The sequence below is a fragment of the Aythya ferina genome, assembly GCF_964211825.1.
Source record: "Aythya ferina genome assembly, chromosome: 2".
NCBI classification, from domain to species: Eukaryota; Metazoa; Chordata; class Aves; order Anseriformes; family Anatidae; genus Aythya; species Aythya ferina.
The window spans coordinates 115,715,494-115,735,006 of record NC_140297.1 but is presented as its reverse complement, the minus strand read 5'-3'; the positions used below and the strand labels follow the sequence as shown (position 1 = coordinate 115,735,006).

Genomic DNA, 19,513 nt, shown 5'->3' with positions numbered 1-19,513 from the left:
GTCAGAGCCAGGAGGTGTTTGCCTCCGTCAGCTCTTACAGACAGCTTCTGTTGGCTACCTTTTGATTATGGACTACCTATGCATTTTGTCTTCAGCTAGCTCGATGGAGCAGTATCAAGAACCTGAGTGCTTGAGGAACATCTGTAGAACTGGTACAGAGAGTACAGCTCCCAGAGCCCAGGAAACAGGCTGCTAAGACAGACCTAGCAGTTGTCACAGCAGTTAGTGCAAGAACAGCACAATGAGGCACAGAAAATCAGCTCAGGACAATGTGTGACTTAACTTTGGACTTTGATGGTAATGATGTGCCATAGGACGTGGTCACCATCAACTATTCCTGACACATCAGAGGCCATGACCCAACGAGAACGCTGGGCCTTGGGCTGCAGCGAGGAGTGACTTCTGGCAATAGAAGGAAGATGCTCTGCCTGCAGAGAAAGACAGGCATAAGTGCCCTGGAAAGAGGTGAACAAGTTTGTCAGTGGAGACATGAGACCCAGCTGAGGCTTCACCAAACATGTACATGAATAGGAGAAAGAGGATGATAGTTATTGGAGACCCTATCCTGTCAGAGACAGAGGCACCCATCTGCCAACGTGCTATACTTGCTGTATCTGGATGTTTACATGTTTATACAAATAGCAGATGTTGCAGACGGATACATCTGAAGCTTGTCCAGCCCTCAAACTTCATCTGTTGTTCATCCATGTTGCCACCATGATATTACTGCGGTGAACCTGAGTGTATCATGACTGCAGGGTACATGGCACAAATGCCCAGGGAGTGTTCTCAGTCCTGTTGGGGAGAGGAAAAGGTGGAGGTCGCAAGGATACATCCCTTAAGTCAACATGTAACTGCATGGCTGGTGTTATAGGCTGCGGTACCTTCTTTGAGGAGTAAGGACTACTAAACAGGGACAGGATCCATGGGATGGATCTGTGTGGCATCTTTGCTGACAGTCTCAGTTGCCTTTCGTCAAGTTAAACAAATGTGGCAGAAAGCTGCTAAGAGTGAGCGAAAACATATCATGACTGACCAGCCTCATCATGACTTTAGCAAAGCCTTTGACATAGTCTCCCATAGTATACTCACTGTCAAATTGTTGAGATAGAGACTTAGGTGGATGGAAAACGACAATAAGTTGGATGGAAATTTGCCAGGTCTGTAATGCCCAGAGTGTATTAATCAAAGGTGCAACGTCCACTTGGTGACCACTTACTAAGTGGTGTTGCTCAGGCATTGGTACTGAAACTTATTGTTGAATGTCGCTATGAAAGACCTAGAGTCTCTCATAGAGTGCACATTCAGCACGTTTGGATATGATCCTCAAGTGGGCAGTGTCTGGTGCACTGGAAGACTGGACTGCTGTTCAGAGGGACTGAGACAACGGAGAAATGTGCAAAGAGGAACCTCAAGAAATTCAACAAAGAGCAAAATCCTTCGTCTGGGAGACAGTAACCCATGCAGCAGCACAGAATCATAGAACAGGGATTAGAAGGGACCTCAAAGGACTGATGATCCTTTGGACCAAAAGGTCCAACCTTTTGTGGAAAAGGGAACCTGCTAGATGTGATTATCTAGCATTCTGTTCAGTCATGTTGAAAACTGCCAGTGATGAAGACTCTACCATGTCCCTGAGGAAGGTGTTTCAGTGATTGATTGTTCTCTCTATAAAATATTTCTTCCTGATACCAAGACAAAACCTCTGCCACTTGTACCCACTTCCTCTTGTCCTCTCCATGTGGCTTCTTGAGAAGAGAGAGCCTCTTTGTAGTTGTTCTTTAAGAACTAGAAAAGTATGGTGAGGCCCACTGAGCCTTCTCTTCTACGGCATGAAAAGATGCTCTTTTCAGTCTTGCCTCATGTGGCAGGTTCTCCTGCCCTAGGACAATGTAACCAAAAAGCTCAGTACAGGCTGGGATCAACAAGGCCCTTCAGCCTTGCTGAAAGGAACCTGGGTCATGGTGGACAATAACCTGAACATAAGTCAGTACCGTGCTGCTGGAGCAACAAAGGTAAATCAGATCCTGCACTGCATTTGCAGAGACGTTACTAGCAGAGCTAGAGATGTAATCATCACACTCAGTGCTTGTCAGGCCACACTCGGGAGTAATGTCCAGTTCTGCTCCCCACAGTTCAGTGCAGGTTGGGAGCTAACTCGCTAGGAAGCAGCTTGGCAGAAAATGACCTGGGAATCTGGTGGTTAAGGAGATGGATGTCAGCCAGCAGCGTGGCCTTGCAGCAAAGAGGGCCAAGTTCGCACTGGGCCATGTCAGAACGAGTGTGCATAGCCAGCAGGTTGGAAAAACTGATCCTTCCCCTCTGCTTGGCACTTGTGAGACCACATCTGGAGTGATATGTCCAGTTTTGGGCCTGCTAGTAGAAGAAAGACATTGACATACTGGAATGAGTCCAGCCAAGTCCACCAAGATGGTTGGAGCTAGAGCATGTGAAGTGTGAGGAGAGGCTGAGAGAGCTGAGCTTGTTCACACGAGAGAAGAGAAGGCTCAAGGGGATCTCATGGCAGTTTGCAGCTAACTAATGGGAGGGTGTAGAGAAAACAGAGCCAGGCTTCCCTTGGAGGTTGCAGAGTGACAGCATGAGAGACAACAGACACACGTTGGAACATGGAAAATTCTGATTTGATACTAAGGAAAATATTTTCCCAGTGAGAGCAGTTAAGCACGGGAAGGGGTTGTCCAAAGAGGTTGAGAAGTCTTCATTCTTGGAGACTGCACAAAACTTGTCTGGACAAGGCCCTGATCCAAGTGGCTGTGCTTTGAGCAGGAGGTTGGACTAGATGACTTCTGGAAGTTCCTTCCACTATAAAATATCTACAGTGATATGAGAGTGTGAACCTTGGTGGAGCTTAATGTTGTTAAAAATAGCTCTCTGTGTGTGTATATATTTTATTTTGCCTTTGACTAACCAGTTATATCTCAATAACACACACAAGATACTCCAAAAGAAAGTTGTCATTGTGGCGACTGGCCAGTTAAAAAGCCAAATTAAACAAGAAAACTTGGGATAAATTCATAGAGGTCCCTTGTGTAGGATGATTAAATTTTAGAGGCATTTGGTGATTACTATTTCTTGTTCAGCATAGTCACTTTCCACCATTTTATTTTTTATTATTATTTTTTTTCAGAGTAAGCTTCACCCAACATGAAGCCAAGAATATTTGGAAGAGTGTTTTTCCTTTCTTTTTTTTTTTTTTTTTTTTATTTTTTTATTTTTCATTTTATATATTGCACATTTTGTGGCAATGTTTTTCTTGGGCTTAGTACATTTCTGATTGTAGCACAGTCATTACTTCATTTTTCTAAACATATGTATTTAAAACCCACAAGGGCTTGTGAAATCTGATACTAAAATAAGACATCGTATATATCAAAACCATGGTTTCTTTAAGAAAGCCGTGTTTTAACCTCTACTCCAGAGTGCCTTTCATGTGGCAGGAATTCATATTTTCCTTTCTTTATAATTTTGTCCTTCGTGCTGATCATAGGTATTAGAGTAGAAAATTAAAAATGTACTACTGCTTTTTAATGAAATCAGTTAAAACTATTAAAAGGAAATGTTTTATTAAAAGAGAAAAGAAAAAACTTATTCTTGTGTAGGAAGTAGCTGCCAGAGAGAACTATATTATTTGACCAGCATATGAATTTGCTACACAAAGAAATCAAAAAGTTTCTTTCAAGTTAAATTGAATGAGGAGGGTGTTCTCAGTCTGGAGAACACTTTAGCTGTTGTGACCATCTCTGATACATGTGGATTTCTTGTTCTTTTGGTATAACTTTCTTTCTGAAACATTTTCTTTTAGGATGATTTCAAAGGATATTCTTCTAATCTTTGCCTGTGTCTTTTAAAAACACATTTAAATCCTTTTTTTTTTTTTTTTTTTTTCCTTTCCCTCTTTGGTTAGCATTGCTTTATTCTTGTGTTGTCTGTAGTACATCTAACAAAACGGGAATGATTCAAAGTACAGAAATGCCTTTACTGTGTATACTTTCTTTGAGATTTTTCTTCTCAAGGCAGAGAAACCCGAGGTTTTCCCAGGTGTTTCAGAACACAGAGAAGTGTAAACATTCTCTGTAAAACTTGTTGTCTCATTTCCTTTGTGGTTGAGGAATGCTTGTTGCCACATGTGAATATCATTTAAAGAGGTGTCATGGTGTTACAAGCATACTTTTTAGAACATTAAAAAAGGGAGATATATTTAGGGAAACCTACTCAGAGGAATGGCTGACAAAGGGGCAAGGGTAATCAGCAAAAATAATAGCTAGGAATATCTAAATTTCAGGAAAATTTCAGGTATCCTTCTGTTTGCAGTTTCTAAGTTGGTGTTGGTAGGATATGTTTGTGTGCTTTTAATTTTTTCTTCTCATCTTGTTTTAATATATATGTATTATATAAACCTTGAGGAAATCTATGTCTCCAAAGGTATTTTCTATGGTTTTTTGTTTGTTTTGCAGTTTGTTTGTTTTTTGAGAAAATATATTTTCAGAAAACTATGGCAATAGCTCTTTCTTTTTACATGCCGTGTAAAATTGTGTTCCTGTACACTCTAAATTTTAGACAGGTTCTGGAACTTCTATATATAAAGGCTTTTATGTAGGAGAAACCAATTTATTAAAAAGCAAGAAGCCTAGCTGATGCAAGGAGCACTGAGATTTGTGATGAACTTTAGTTCCTGGGGCTTTTCATTTCATTGTTTTAGATGAGTTCTGACAAAGCTCTGGTTTCACCACAGAACAGTTTTTATTTTATTTTTTCTGGAATATTGCTATGGGTGTTGTCCTCAGGTTTGATACCATCAGAAGTTTTTCCAGACTGCCACTACAAGGAGCTACAGCACATTTTACTCTAGACATTAGAAAGACTCATTATCAGTGTGGTAGAGTACCAGAAAGCACATATGTCGTGGCCTCAGACCATGGAGTGTTCTCTAAAGGTAGGGGTAGAAATGCTGAACTTGATTGAAATGTCTATCAAAGTCTGTTTTACAGAGCAGAGGGCAGATTTGATGTGTTTTCAGTAGTCTTTACCTCAGGAAAAGAAAGAAAAATCAGATATACTATAGTGCCACAATACAACTAAGAGGTGATAAAAGAAAAAGAAAAACAACTAAAGCTAGGCCACTATTTGTAAGAGTAATCCAAACTCTTAGCTACAGAGTCGTAGAAGAATAATGTGTGGGTAGTCATGTATAAGAGCTTTGCTTTACACAGGAACCTAAGTATCTTGGATTGTGTGGTCAGTTGGTCACTTGTTACTGTCTGTGGGTGAAGGCAACCAATCTGCCAAACTCCTAAACAGAGAAACAAAGCATCATTTTCTTACCAGAATCCCCTGTCTTTTGGTCTTGTTTTCCAGCAGTTTCATCCACTAGTCTGTCCACCGTGATTTTTATAGGATGACACATGGCTAGAGCTTCATTAGGTTTGTGCTGTGTTGTGTGTGCTTGTGTCATGTAGTCACTGCCCACAATGGCTCTAAGTAGACATACAAAAGGCAGGGAGGGAAATTGGTTCACGTGGGAGGCTCCTAGAAGTGGTAGGAACAGGTCTTAAGGGTAGTGGCTTAATCTCCAGTTTTTGTTTATTACATATATCCTTTCACAGAAGACTTAAATAATATTTTGTCTCTTTGGGTGGCTGCTTGCCACTCCTCCCAGGAAAGACAGAGTTGTTTTACACTTCAGAGACGGTTTGATAACAGACAGAGGACACCTGCTAGTTCTGTGGAAGCAGCTCCAGTTCTGGCTCCTTGCCTGATTCCAGGTTTTGCTGAGCTCAAAAAGTAAAACCAGACTAGGTGAGTTTGTTAATGAGATTTCAAGCAGCTTTTTCTATTATCCTGCTAAGGAATGCAAAAAATATCCTTGCGTGATACTTGGCTTGAACTTAGTATCGACGCTGAATTTCTCTCCAGTATTGCTGCAGGTTATTTCACATTTGAAGGACAATGAAAAGATTTGTTTTCTTGGTGATATATCAGATACTTCAGTCAACCATGATTCCAGCTGCTTGTAACTCCCTCACAAGCTACAACGGACAAGGTTCGAGTTCATCGCTGGTTCTTCTGCTTTAGATATTTGTGAGTCACTACTTGGGTTAACTTCAGTGAAAGCTGAGAGGTATGCTCCGCTAGCTAGAGGCAGACACGGGGTATCTGTGAAGAATGTGTTATGTTTTAGCATGTCTGTACTGGTCTGTGTTTTTCCCATCATACTAATAATACTCTTGCCTCTGTCTTCATCTGGTCTAGAAAACCAAGAAATCTGTGTAAGGGTTGGGTATGAAGTGATGTCAGCAATATATATATATTTATATATATGGGCTCTTTCCCCATCACCTTCTGGGATTTGTTTGCAGTCTATGAGACTTTGTGGTCAAATCAGCTGTCTCAGTCTGTTTTGTTGCTTGATAGCTGTAAGCTTTCTGGCTATTTACTCAGTTCAAAAATAGTAGCTATATTTGTAATATTTTGAGGCTGAAAGTTAAGTGCCAAGTGTGAAGCATGAATAGGACCAGAGATGCAAACATTTCCTTTAGGGTACTGCCCAAATGAGAACAAATTTGATGTTAATTTTGGGTAACATGGATAAAATAGATCAAAAAATAAGCTTAAAAATGAATACCAATTTCTTTTAAGATTTTTCAAAACTTTCTTTTAGAATATATGGAAGTACCCAATTGGGAGATTAAAATTTACATGTAACTATTATTCAAATGGTATAAATATAAAGTTCAAATATACATATATCCTACTCATATGTACTTCAGTTCCTATGAAACCATATGAACGAACTGTTTAAGGGTTAAGATTTTATTTATTATGACTATATTTATTATTTAAGTGGTTAAGACTTTAGAACATAACTCGTTTTGACAGTCATACCTACTGCAGGTATCAAGAGAATTTTCTGTAGTGCAAATTAGTAGTCCTTTTAAAATTCAGAATCCAATCGGAACTTCAAAAAGAAAAATGCTTTTTTCTTGTTCCAAATTATGAATAAAAAGTTTGCGTGAGAAGCTGAGATCTGCCAGCTCTGCAGTTTCACTAGTCTTCACATAAAACTAATAGATGGTTCCCTAGCTACCTACTACTTACATAGTAAATGATAATATTTGTATTGTTTAATAAATTGTTGGATATGTAATATTTTGAAAACTCTCTTTTTTTTTTTTTCCTTTTTCTATCCAACATATATGTAGTGTATTTTCATTCAGTATTTAAAAGCCAATCAAATGACAGTTTCTTTCCCAAAACAGCTTACCACAAATAAGTACGTTTTTAAGCTTTTAGTAAATTAGATGTTATTGCTATTTTAACATAAGAAAATACAATAATTTAGATTAGTTTCTGTAAGGTAAGTTAGATAATTGCTGAATGTATATATAGTCTCCTGATTATCAAAGAGTAATATTACATTAAATGTCTATTTGTTGATTGAGGTATTTTAATAATTTTGAGCAATGAAAGAATTAACCTCTCAAAGGAAAATGAACGGAAAAAAAATACAAAGCAAGATTTCAATTAATTTTTCAAATCAAGTTTTCTGTTTGATACTTTAAATTGGTTTAGTTTGGGTTAACATGCTTAGTCCATGATTTTGCTGTCCGTTGAAAGAAGGACAATGAGTCTGAATGCAATTACACCTGGAACACAGTCTATATTTTACATTGGTTGAGAAAGGGAATATACTACTTTCAGTCTTCCTGTGTAGAGATCTACAAAATAACCAGGGAAGATAGTGGAATGAGGGCAAGACTTCAGCATCCTGTGATTTGATTTATTTACATGTATGCAAACTTGAAGCTTTTGCTGCTGAAAAGTTTGTAGATGGTTGACAGGAAACTTTGTGCCGATCAGCATCATTTTCAGCCACTCACTTCATGCTCTCTACTTCTCTGTGAGCCAGGGGAATAATCCTGTGGCTGTACCACTTACATACAGTACAATGTCTTTATTTTTTTCAGTCTCCTGTTCACTAGACCTCTCGTGGTTCTTTCTTCTGGGCTGGAAGAGCCCCAGTGCCAAGGGCTGCTGTGTCATTGCTCAGTCAAGCACGGCTGTGGGGGAGAGCAGCTCAGGAGTGGTCAGCAGCCACTCATTGGTCTGGGCATGCAGTTAGTCTCAGGCTTAAAATTTTATTTAATAAAGACGTCCTAGGATGCAGTGCTGGACATATTCTCAAGAGGTGATTCAATATGAATGTTATCACTGGGACAGGTTCCAGTATGTGAACCAGCCAGGAGAGGTGTTTATTTAATCCTCTGATGAAGGTCATTTTACAAACTTCCTTGTCCTGTTATAGTGTTGATTAAAACAATAACAGCTACTTTCACACTTTTAGACAATCTGTGAACTTTCTTTTTCTTCCCCCAGTTAAGAATGTGAAGAATGTTTGTCTCTGCTGACTTCCAACAGCATTTTAAATTCTTCTGAAAAATTACCATTAGGCCTTCTTTTACTCTTCTAGACCATGCAAATGGGTTTTCTACAGCTTTTCCCTATAAGCCGTATTTTCTTACTTGTTATCACACTCGTTCTTTTTTAGCGTTTCTACTTATTGTCTACATTTCTGTGTAAACGGGCCCAGAATCAAGTTGATGGCAATTGAGTTGACCCATTCTGTTAATACAGTCGGTGGTGCTTTCATTACTTTCTGACCCATTTCACTGTGCTTTTGTGTCTGTCCCTTTGACTTGCCATGAAAATATGTATTTTCAGTATTTGATTTCATATTCTGTTGCATAGGACTTACTATTTTGTTGACTGACTTTCATGTTGATTTTAATTTCTGTCTCCTGTTCATCAAGATACCTCTAAATTTACGCTCTTTCTTCCAGAGGGCTTGCAATTCCCCCCAAACTGGTTTAACTCACATACACAATAAGCCTATTTTCTCTATGTGACTTCATATCAGGTCTAGAAATTAGTTATGGACCCTTCACTTTGTTTCCAACAGTGCAGAAAATGTTGTTGCTGCCTTGTGACTATTTATGGATCTGTATGAGATGAGCAGATGATTTCAAACAAATAATAATCACATTTATGACAGCTAAGTGCTCCTCTTACAGCACTCATCGTCCTATTTAGGAGCACAGCGGGAACCCTGGGAAGCTCTGGGAAGGGGCTGCACTGCAGGCACGGGGGCTGAAGGGCTGAAATGCTGCCTGCTGCCAAGCGGCAGGGCACTTTCACTGTCTGCCATACTATATTGTCTGGACAGGTTGGCTTTAGGCATTTTATTTTCCATATTTAAAACATCTTGTTTGCCAACATCATCCTTTTTCTCTTGGCAAGCAGTCTAGTGAAGACCATTAGAATTAAAAGTATAACTACAGAAGTTTTTCTTTTTCTTTTTCTTTTTCTTTTTCTTTTTCTTTTTCTTTTTCTTTTTCTTTTTCTTTTTCTTTTTCTTTTTCTTTTTCTTTTTCTTTTTCTTTTTCTTTTTCTTTTTCTTTTTCTTTTTCTTTTTCTTTTTTCTTTTTTTTTTCTGATAAAACTGTGTGTTTGAGAAGTTTTAAATATAAAAATAAATAGTATTTATACTTCTGTTTCACAGAGTTTTGTTGGTTTTGGGGGGAAGGTATCAGCAGAGAAAGTAACAGAAATTTGTACTTGCCTGAAATGTGTTTGCACAGCTTTGTGTATAGAAGCTGTCTAGGCTGGTGTTAGGATTTAGGTATCACCGGCTTCGTGACCAGTAGAGGGAGCCCAGAATCACAAAATATTGGAGATAGTTTTGGCTGGAGGAGTTGGGGTGAAAAGCTTGCTTTTATAATGTGCAGGAATTTTGTGATATTTGGAAGGATGCTTGATTACTGCCAACTTACAGTGACATTGGGGAAGAGCGTATCTGAAACTTGAAATGTGTGATGTCTTTTAAATGATCAAATTTTATTAAGAACTTTTATATTGGAAGGCTAATCAGTCATTTTTTCTCTTTCCTATGTCGCTGGTTGTTGTGACTCCATATCAACTTTGCAGAAAGTAAGTAACTTTTTAAAAATCTTTTTGAAAGCATGCAGACATAAGTATACTGCTTTTATGTAGGTAGGTATGTATATATAAAATAACATACCAGCAGGAAAAAAAAAAAAAAAAGCATGTATATATAAAATAACTTACCAGCAGAAAACAGTCAATCTTAAAGACATTCTGCTGCAAAAGGTGACTACATATGACTTTAAGAATATCACAGTGGTTTAAAGCGATCTCACCTGAGAGATGATAAATAGTATGGAAGTTCTGCATCTGAAGACTGTAAATGTTAAACATATTCCTCATATGTAGACTGTGGCAACAAAACTCAGCATATTGGTTTTGAATATGTTGTGGCTGTGAAAATTCACAGATATTGAGTTGCAAAGTTAAAAGTTATTGTAAGCAATTTGATTTTATGGAATCAAAGTTGAACTGATGTGGAGTGCTTCAAGAACTTAGGTCAAATTGTATAACCTTTCACATTCAAAGATACTTAGAGCCTTGTATTTGGCTGTGCTTGGCTGCTGTATTAATATATGCCAGCAGTTCTGAGAAGAGTGAATATGGCCTTAGGCTGAGGAGAATTTAGAAAGCATGCAATAAGTAGTATGGATCCTTTAGAAACTACCCTATGATTCAGACATCAGCCTGCACCATGGGACCTCTGATTGCTAGGTTTTCTAACCGCAGTTCCCTGTGTTGTGATACAGTATACTTCAGGCATTTCCAGCATCCCTTGTGGGTAATATCTGGGAATTTTAAAGTTGCCTGTACTGACAGAAAAATAGGCAAGTGACTGGTTAATATGGGTCAAAATAGCAGTGACACCACGGGATTTCAGTTTGAGCTGCAAGCTCAAAATAAATCCTACCCCACAATATCCGGATTACTACTTCATTTGCAACTTTAGGATTTGTGTTTTGTTTTGTAAACCATTATAGACATATGCAAGTCCACTTTTCAAGAAGGGTGGACACAGCCCTTTGGTTACAGTAATTTGGTTAAGTAATTTGGTTACAGCCAAATTACATAGGAATTGCACATATCTTTATGAAACAAGCATAACAGTAGTTAAAGTACCTCTTGGCTCAGTAGCTGATACGGATTTCTTTGTAAGTCAGAGTAGTTTCTATTGTCCACTTGCCAGTTGGCTAGACTTCGAAGATTAAGATATCTGCTGTGAACACAGTAGTGGTCATGAGATATTGCCAAATCCTCTAGTTTGGGTTCATTCATCATGTATCATTTTAATTGCTTAATGATACCTAAAAGTAACTGAGGGGTCCAGAATTTCTATAGAGGGATAAGAGAATGAAGCAGATCACTGCATGCAAGCATACCCAGTTTTGTTTCTTGTTGATGTATTGAGTTTGTCTTCCACTGCAGAGTCAGCAAGTTCTTTCTATCTTGCAGAGAAATCTTAATCTGTGATAATGTTTCACTAAAAAGATCCAAGACTGTGAGGGTCTAAATTGCTTCATGTTATGTATGCTACCATATGGAAGAAATTATGCAACTAGAACTGCTCTATTAAACGCCTTGTGTCTTTGCTTGTCAAACATTAATACAATAAGGAAAATGTGTAAAGAGATGTATACTACTTATTCCAAAACTTTTTAAAGTAATTGTTAAACTTAACTAAAATGAAGTCTGTTAATATCTTCTTTGCTACTGCTAGCAATATCATTATATTTCTGCAATACTTAGTTTTATATTATGTTACAGTATTATATCTAAAACAGATGTGGGATTAGTTTCTTTTCTTCTTTTTTAGAAAAAAAACAAAATGGATAAATTTGCATGTTGCATGGTCACGTTTGGACATGTGGACATTTTAAAATCCTTAAAATATATATATTAAATATCTGATGCTTTTTTAGCAGCATTTTTACCTGTACTTTTTGGATGTAGTAATGTGACCAACAGTAAATACATTATATTGGACAGGACTTCCAGTCCTGAGGACACTTTATCATTGTTCAATTTTTACTGGAAGAGCAATTACCACATTATCTGTCTTACCATTAAATGAATATATTTATAGTAAGGAAGAATTTTGTTGTTACAGAGCCATGGAATTCAACAGAAAGCACCATCATCATATGAAAGATGACAATTTCAGTCCAGTTTTATTTTTAAAAAAAGATCAGTCGTGCAATTTGCGACAAGGACTGGATGCTTTCTTAAAATACTGCATAATAAAGAGCAGTAGTTTTTAATGGACTTTTGAAGGCCTGATCCTGCTTTATAGTTGAGTATATAATTAAACCTGAAATACTCAGCAGCACACTTAATTTAATGCGCAGGCATTGTTCCACTTAACCAAGTGGAATATATTTACGTGGCTAAAGATAAGCGCGTGTGCCGGCTGACGACCCCAGGGAAGAAGCACAGTTTCCGATTCAGTCCCTGAGTACGCCATGTACAGTAGTCAGTAAATGGGGACAGAGATGTTATAGTACCTCTCTAAATCTTGTACAGAAATTTAATTTTAAAAATAAAATGAAGTAAAACAATTTATGAATACTTACATCCTCAGGTTTCTGAGATCAGCTTTTCACAATAGTGTATAAATAGTGTATAGGTTTATCTAGGGTAGAAACATTTGCATTATTTTTCTGCTGTATTAAAACATATTTATTATAGGGAGGTTTGTGTACAAGTACTCTTTTTTTCTTTTTTTTTTAACATGTTGTGTTCCTTTTTAAATAGTCTCTTAACATGCACGGTAATTTCACAACGGTATTGCATTTAATTACTATCTTGAGTAGGTTGATTTCTTAATCTTTAAAACAATTATAATTTGGAAAGATAGTTCTTTACATAAGGTATAAATGTACTTATATTTATATATAGTAATCCATGTTGACCATGTTAAGCCAGGAGAAGGCTTAACTATATATCACTTTTAATTTTAATGTGTTCTTCCTGGGCTCTTTATTATTCTTTTGTTGCCTTTCATCCTATAGGATGCAGCTGCCCTTGAACTTGGTACTGTTTTGATCATTCATGTGCAGCAGCCACGTTGTCTGTAACATTTTAAAAATGAGGCTTCATGGTGTTATTTACGAAGTAATTTCACATAAATATTTGGACTTTGGTTCTCTTCAAATGTGGAGCTGGTTGCTGTATGAAGAAAAGCATAATTATAATTCACAGACTTTTTGCCTCGAGCCTAGGGGACAGATGCATATGATTAAGTTTGAAACTGGCCTGTTATTGTAATGTAGATGTTTTCAGGGTTGAGAGAATTAAAAAAAAAAAAAAAAAAAAAAAAAAAGCCAGGCAAGCATGAGTTTAAAAAAAAAAAAAATAGACTGAGGGAATAGTTTTACAAGAGGCACTCAATCTTGGACTGCTTTATTTTTGCACAATTTTATTTTTCAGTGGAACCTCTCCATTAGCTTGCCTGAATGCAATGCTTCATACTAACACTCGTGTAGGTGATGGAACATTCTTCAAAATCCCTGGGAAGTCGGGACTCTATGCTCTCAAAGTAAGTTTAAATTTTGTGTATAGAAAGTACATAGTGCTATTAATCCGTTTTATGAATGTCTCAATAGATAGAAAGGTAAACAGATTAGATCCTTTGGAGAGGAAATGACCTGATAGTCCTTCTAACTGCTTTCAGATGTCTTTTAAAAGGATTTATAATGAAAGTAAACATTGAATGTTTTATCCTAGAAAGCATATACATGTTCTTGAATTTAGCATATGGTATAAAAAACATGTAGCTTAGCTAAAATGCTGATTTTTCAGAGTTGTTCAGAGAAAGGCCTTTGTTTTATGAGCAGTGAGCTCAAGAGAATCACAGACTTTCTTGTTAAGTAATCAGATTAATGTTTTATTTTTACATAGTGGAAAATTGTTTGCAAGTCTAATATAAATCAGCTTTAAATGTACAGGTTGTGTCATTACTTTTGACAGGGAATTTAATTATAGTGGTGGAATTTTGTCTTTATGCTTTCTCTGTTCCTCTTTATTTGTCTTTTTTTTTTTTTTTTTGGTGTGTTTCTCATGATTTCTATGGATGGATTTTTTTCTTTTATTGTACATGATCAAATTTAGAGTGGTTTCACAATCGGTGCAGGAATGTGAAGTGGAGGTGAGAAACAAGAGAGTGAGATTATATGTTTGGCAGTCTAAATGTAGTTAATTGAAATTTGGGGCTAGAGGGGTGAGGGAAAGGATGTTTTGTAATTTATGGCAGAAAAAATATGTATAAAGGTTTTAAAAACATAAAATCGTACAGATTTGCTTGTTCCTGATAACTAAAAATTCTTTATGCAAAATTGAATTAATAGATTTCAGAAGCTCCATTTCCTAATTTACTAAAACAAATGCTGTTGTTTTGCTTTAAATGTGGAGATATTCTTGGCACAAATCCAGGTATTCACAGTCACTCCCATGCTTGTGAGCTCCAGGTTGCTTTAGCTATTTGAATTCAGGAAACAGGCACAAGCTAAAAAGAAACATTAAAGGATTTGTGTTTTGCTGCAGCATTCTGGACACTCAACTGGAAGACTAGGATTTTTAACAGCCAAACAAGTCTGTTTCTGTTAAAAAGATAAAAAAAATAAAAAATAAAAAGTGGAAAAACTTGCATTTTATTTGACAGTTTTTAAATAAAAATGTTATGACTTCACAGAGTAGCTTTTTTGGTTTTGCTTTGAAAGTTGTTTCATGAAGGTCGCTTTTTATGTCTTTTTCTGAAATAACTCACAAGCATATTTCATTTTATTCTGTGTTTTGAAATGTAAGCATACGAATATACTGCAGCAATCTATTTCTGGAGATGCAGCAGGAATAATGTATAATTTTTTCTTGTTAATTTTAGTTTTCTTTTTCATTTTAACCATAGAAAGAAGAATCAACATGCCCTACTGATGGAACATTGGATTTAGGATGTGAATCTGAGTTAGATGGCACTGAAATGGCTGAGACAAACAATAATAATGGAGAAGAAAATGGTGGTAGGTGTTTTAATTTCAGTGTTAGAGGACGTATTTGGGGAAAAGATAAAGTACTGTTTACATAGGTGTGATTCACGGTGTGATTTCTAAAGAGTAATGTTTTGTGCGCAGTAGAATTATTTTTTAGTAGCTTCTCTCTTTTGCCTTTATAATTAAATCAGGAACACCAAGTGCCTTTATTTTTATTTGTAAAAGACAATGTTTTGTTTTGTAAAAGACAATGAGTAGTGCTGTTAGGTGTATGCTGAGTAGATAATTTCATGGTTTATCATTGTTCTAGGCCTTACAGCTAATGAGTAATTTGCATTACCAGGCTTCAAACTTGCAGTGGCCAGATACTGATATACCCCACTCATTTAGGCATGGACCTGTGGGGTCCCTCAGTAGTGTTCTGGGCACAGGATAAAGATGAGGTTTTTACTTATTTCAGGCAGAGGTTCTCCTGGATGCCATGTTGGTTTGGCATAAAGACATATTGAAGTATTGGATCCTGTGCATTTTCTTTCTTCTTCTTTTTCTTTTCCTTCTTTTTCTTTTCCTTCTTTTTCTTTTCCTTTCTTTTCGTTTTTCTTTTCTTTTCTTTTCTTTTCTTTTCTTTTCTTTTCTTCTCTTTTCTTTTCTTTTCTTTTCTTTTCTTTTCTTTTCTTTTCTTTTCTTTTCTTTTCTTTTCTTTTCTTTTCTTTTCTTTTCTTTTCTTTTCTTTTCTTTTCTTTTCTTTTCTTTTCTTTTCTTTTCTTTTCTTTTTTCTTTTCTTTTTTCTTTTCTTTTTTCTTTTCTTTTCTTTTCTTTTCTTTTCTTTTCTTTTCTTTTCTTTTCTTTTCTTTTCTTTTCTTTTCTTTTCTTTTCTTTTCTTTTCTTTTCTTTTCTTTTCTTTTCTTTTCTTTTCTTTTCTTTTCTTTTCTTTTCTTTTCTTTTCTTTTCTTTTCTTTTCTTTTCTTTTCTTTTGTCAAATAACAACAAACTGAAACATTGCAAGCACTTAAAATGGCTTCAAACAGTTTTAGAAAATCAGTATTTTTATTTCTGAAAGGTATAATTGCTCATAAACAAAAAACAGTTACTCAGTCACCTAACATAACTTGCAAGTAATAGAAATTAATATTGTTCTTATTAGAGGTACACTCATGTAGTGTTTGTAAAGAGAATGTTTTATTAAAAAAAATAAACTTTTGAGGATCTCTGAAATAAATCTTCCCTTCATCAGTTCTGCCCACCTGCTCAGAACCTGTCCCACTGCTTGCCTGCAGCTGACTGTTCTGGGTCACTTTGTGTATGGTGAGAGGGTGTCCTGTTTGTAACTAGGACATGAAAAGATTCATGCCTTTTTTTCTACTACAGATTGCCTTTTCTGATCTTTGGTGACTCACTTGGCTTCTATGCTAGAGCTGTACAGGACTGATACTGTTGTTTAAGTATTGCTCATTACAGCATTGAAAAATTACAAAATATTCTGTGATAGGAGTGATGGGATTGCCTAAAACAGGTTGAAGTCCCTCGGTTTGTTCATCCCAGAGCAGAGCAGGCTGAGGGGAGGCCTCATGGCAGCCTGCAGCTCCCTCACGAGGGGAGCGGAGGGGCAGGCGCTGAGCTCTGCTCTCTGGGGACAGCGACAGGACCCGAGGGGATGGCATGGAGCTGGGACAGGGGAGGGTCAGGCTGGGGGTTAGGGAAAGGGTCTGCACCCAGAGGGTGGTTGGGCACTGGGACAGGCTGCCCAGGGCAGTGGTCACGGCGCCAAGCTTGCTGGAGTTCAAGAAGCATTTGGACAATGCTCTCAGACACGTGGTCTGATTTTGGGGTGGTCCGGTGTGGAGTTGGGAGTTGGACTCAATGGTCCTTGTGGGTCCCTTCCAACTCAGGATGTGTTGTGGTTCTGTGTTCCTAGGTTGTTTGGAATCTGCTGGTGAAGCTATGAAGCTTGATTGAAAAACAAAAGTCATAAATTATTAAACGGCTTTACATCTTCTTTGTGATATTTTATGTTTAAAAGTTAAATACTGCAAGCGCTGTGTTTTTATTCTTATGTAGTCTGTACTGCATGTACATGTATAAAGTGAACATACATATTTGTAGTTCTTCAACAATTCCTGTCTGATATTCAGTTGATGGACACTTCCCTAAGTCACCGGAAGAATCTAGCAATGAAAAGCAGTGTAAATAGTCGCATTTCAAGTCATAGACAGGAAAGCAGTAAAGTTTATGTTGCTACCTAAAAACAAACAAAAATAGTGGCAAAACCCTGGCAATTATTTAGGATGGTAGGATGTAAATAACAGTGCCACAATGCCAGAAGTAGAAAATTGTTGGGTTTGGACTGGGAGGAGGCTGAATACTATTTTCACAGTTTACAGTGATAAAAATCATTCTAGCACTTAGGGTGGCATAAAAGAGCAGCTGCTAAAATTAAACATTTTTAAATATTTGTGGTAGAGCAGTAATTTACACCTAGATTGTATTTAAAGCTGAGAACTTTCCCTCATATTTTCCTCTTTAACAAATTGTGATATTTTTAAATTTTTGAAAACATGACTTTTTTCATTTTTCTAGTGTTATGAAGTTTGTAAATTAAAAAAAAAAAAAAAAAAGAGTAACTGGGATGGTAATAGTGAGTCTATATTGTATTTAGAAAGACCAAGGCTGGGTGTAATCAATAAGGAATTGAAGACAGCATATCTTGTATCAGCCAGCTGATACGGGACTTAGCTTTGTTAAACATGTTTGATAATAGCTTTTCGTCAGACTGAAAGTTTAGTTGATAAAGGCATCTATTGATATATATTTAGAATTCTGTAAGTGTACGTTTGCAGTGTGTAATGCTTGGCTTAAAAACAGCACCGTGACCAAGAAATGCAGCCAATTCTAAGCGGATTGAAAATTGCAAGTTAGTAGATCTGCAGAGGAGTAGGAATCACCATCCAAAATAGGTATTTTTGCTGTTCTCTTGAGGACGTGATTTGATCCTTTTTCATTCAAGGTATTTGTCATTACTTTTTGAAAAGTGTAAAATCCTTCCTGATTAAATTTATTGATAATAAATAAAAATGTTGAGATGCCTTCTAATAGCCTTGTAAATGATTAGAGCAACATGAATTTTATTAGAATTTAAAGTAAATTAAAAAGGTTATGTTTGTGAAATGGAGATATTTTTCCAATAAAATCAGTAAATCTGAAAAGCATTTCAGATTTCACAGTAGAAAATTAATTCAACATAAATGAGATGCTTTTGCTAATTAGTCCAATGCAGTTTTTGGACTATAATTCTGGTAATACTGATTAAAGTGTATAGGTGCAATTTTTCCTTTGGGTATAGCAGTAGTTAAATGATTAGTGGTGTACTGCATTCAATATAGCTGTAAGAAAGAATTAGGGAAAATAGGAAAGGATTTAGTAAAGAGATATTAGAACTCCTGAGTGAACAAATACCTCCATTTCTCTGGGAAATTTAAGAAAGCCAGTCTAGTTAGTTTATCAGAGATGAGGAGATGACTTGATCGTTTTGTAAATATTTTTAAAAAGTTATTTCTATAGAAAATATTTGGTGTAGCAGAACAAACCTAACCAGATGCCTATCAGTTTAACTATGCATACTAAAACTGGGATTACAGAAAAGTATTCTGTGGCATAAAAAAAAAAAAAGTTCCAGTATAAGAAATGCTTTATGAAATGCTCTGACTGATGTTTTAGAAAAGGTCAATAGATACAGCAATTCCTTTCAGCCTTAATATGTATGATACATAAAACAATAGATATTGTTTTCATGTTGTATTCTTAACTGTCTGATTGCATTTTTAATTTGCTCTTGTTTCCAGTGTGATAGAGTCCAGAAGCCCCAGTTCCAACAGAACGATCAGATGCCAAGAGGAGTTGTTTAGTAAGGGTCTAAAAGTGCCTCTTTAAAGTTAATTAGCTGGAAACTGAGGATGAGACCCTATCATGAACTTCAGCAATTGCCCCTGTCCTTTCGTGGGCTTTTAGATGACAGTCTTCAGCTTTCTGACTAAAAAGTACCAGCTGACATTCAAACAGCAGTCACAGTATAATGCAAGCTACTGAACAATTCTATTAGCATAATAAAATACAAACTTCTCACAGTTATAAATGCATGACGTGGCAAAAGCTCTTAGTCCACATCAGTACTGTTAAACTGATAACCAGAAAGGCCACACCTCAGGATTTTGCAGATGCTGCGGAGAAATCTCTTTCCCCACCTTCTCCCAAGGCACATGTGAAATGAACGCTTTATGTTACCGTTGATTTTGTTTGGAATGGGATTTCTACAGAAGGTCTCTAATAGTCTCTCGTATCTTTTTGTAAATTCCATTTCACTCAAACCCAGGGCAGCAAGTAAAGGCACAGTCAGTAAAAGAATTAAAATCCCAATTACTGTTGCCTGGGAAAATGATGACTATAATATCCTCTTGCCCATCAATAGGATGTTCTGTTCTCAAAAAAGCACTGGTCCCCAGGGTTTCCGAAGCCAGGGGTAATCCATCAGCCACGGAGAGCAGTTGATTAAAAGTTGTCTTCATGCAAGCCAGTGG

At 36.7% G+C, this 19,513-nt stretch overlaps 1 protein-coding gene across 4 annotated transcripts in view; it reads left to right on the top strand.

Moving 5' to 3' along the window:
* Positions 1–19,513, top strand: part of ASXL3 (ASXL transcriptional regulator 3) — a 130,677-nt gene that overhangs the window by 42,292 nt on the left and 68,872 nt on the right. For 2 of the 4 annotated variants that reach the window (XM_084510703.1, XM_084510704.1), the window contains exon 1: positions 14,957–14,972. Coding sequence is in view for 2 of the 4 variants with exons in the window: in XM_084510706.1 (XP_084366832.1) it covers positions 13,388–13,495; positions 14,861–14,972 (220 nt within the window). In the remaining 2 variants the exon portion in view is untranslated. Of the gene's footprint in view, positions 1–13,376; positions 13,496–14,860; positions 14,973–19,513 lie in introns of those variants that run through there. The other 2 variants (XM_084510706.1, XM_084510702.1) reach the window with 2 other exon arrangements.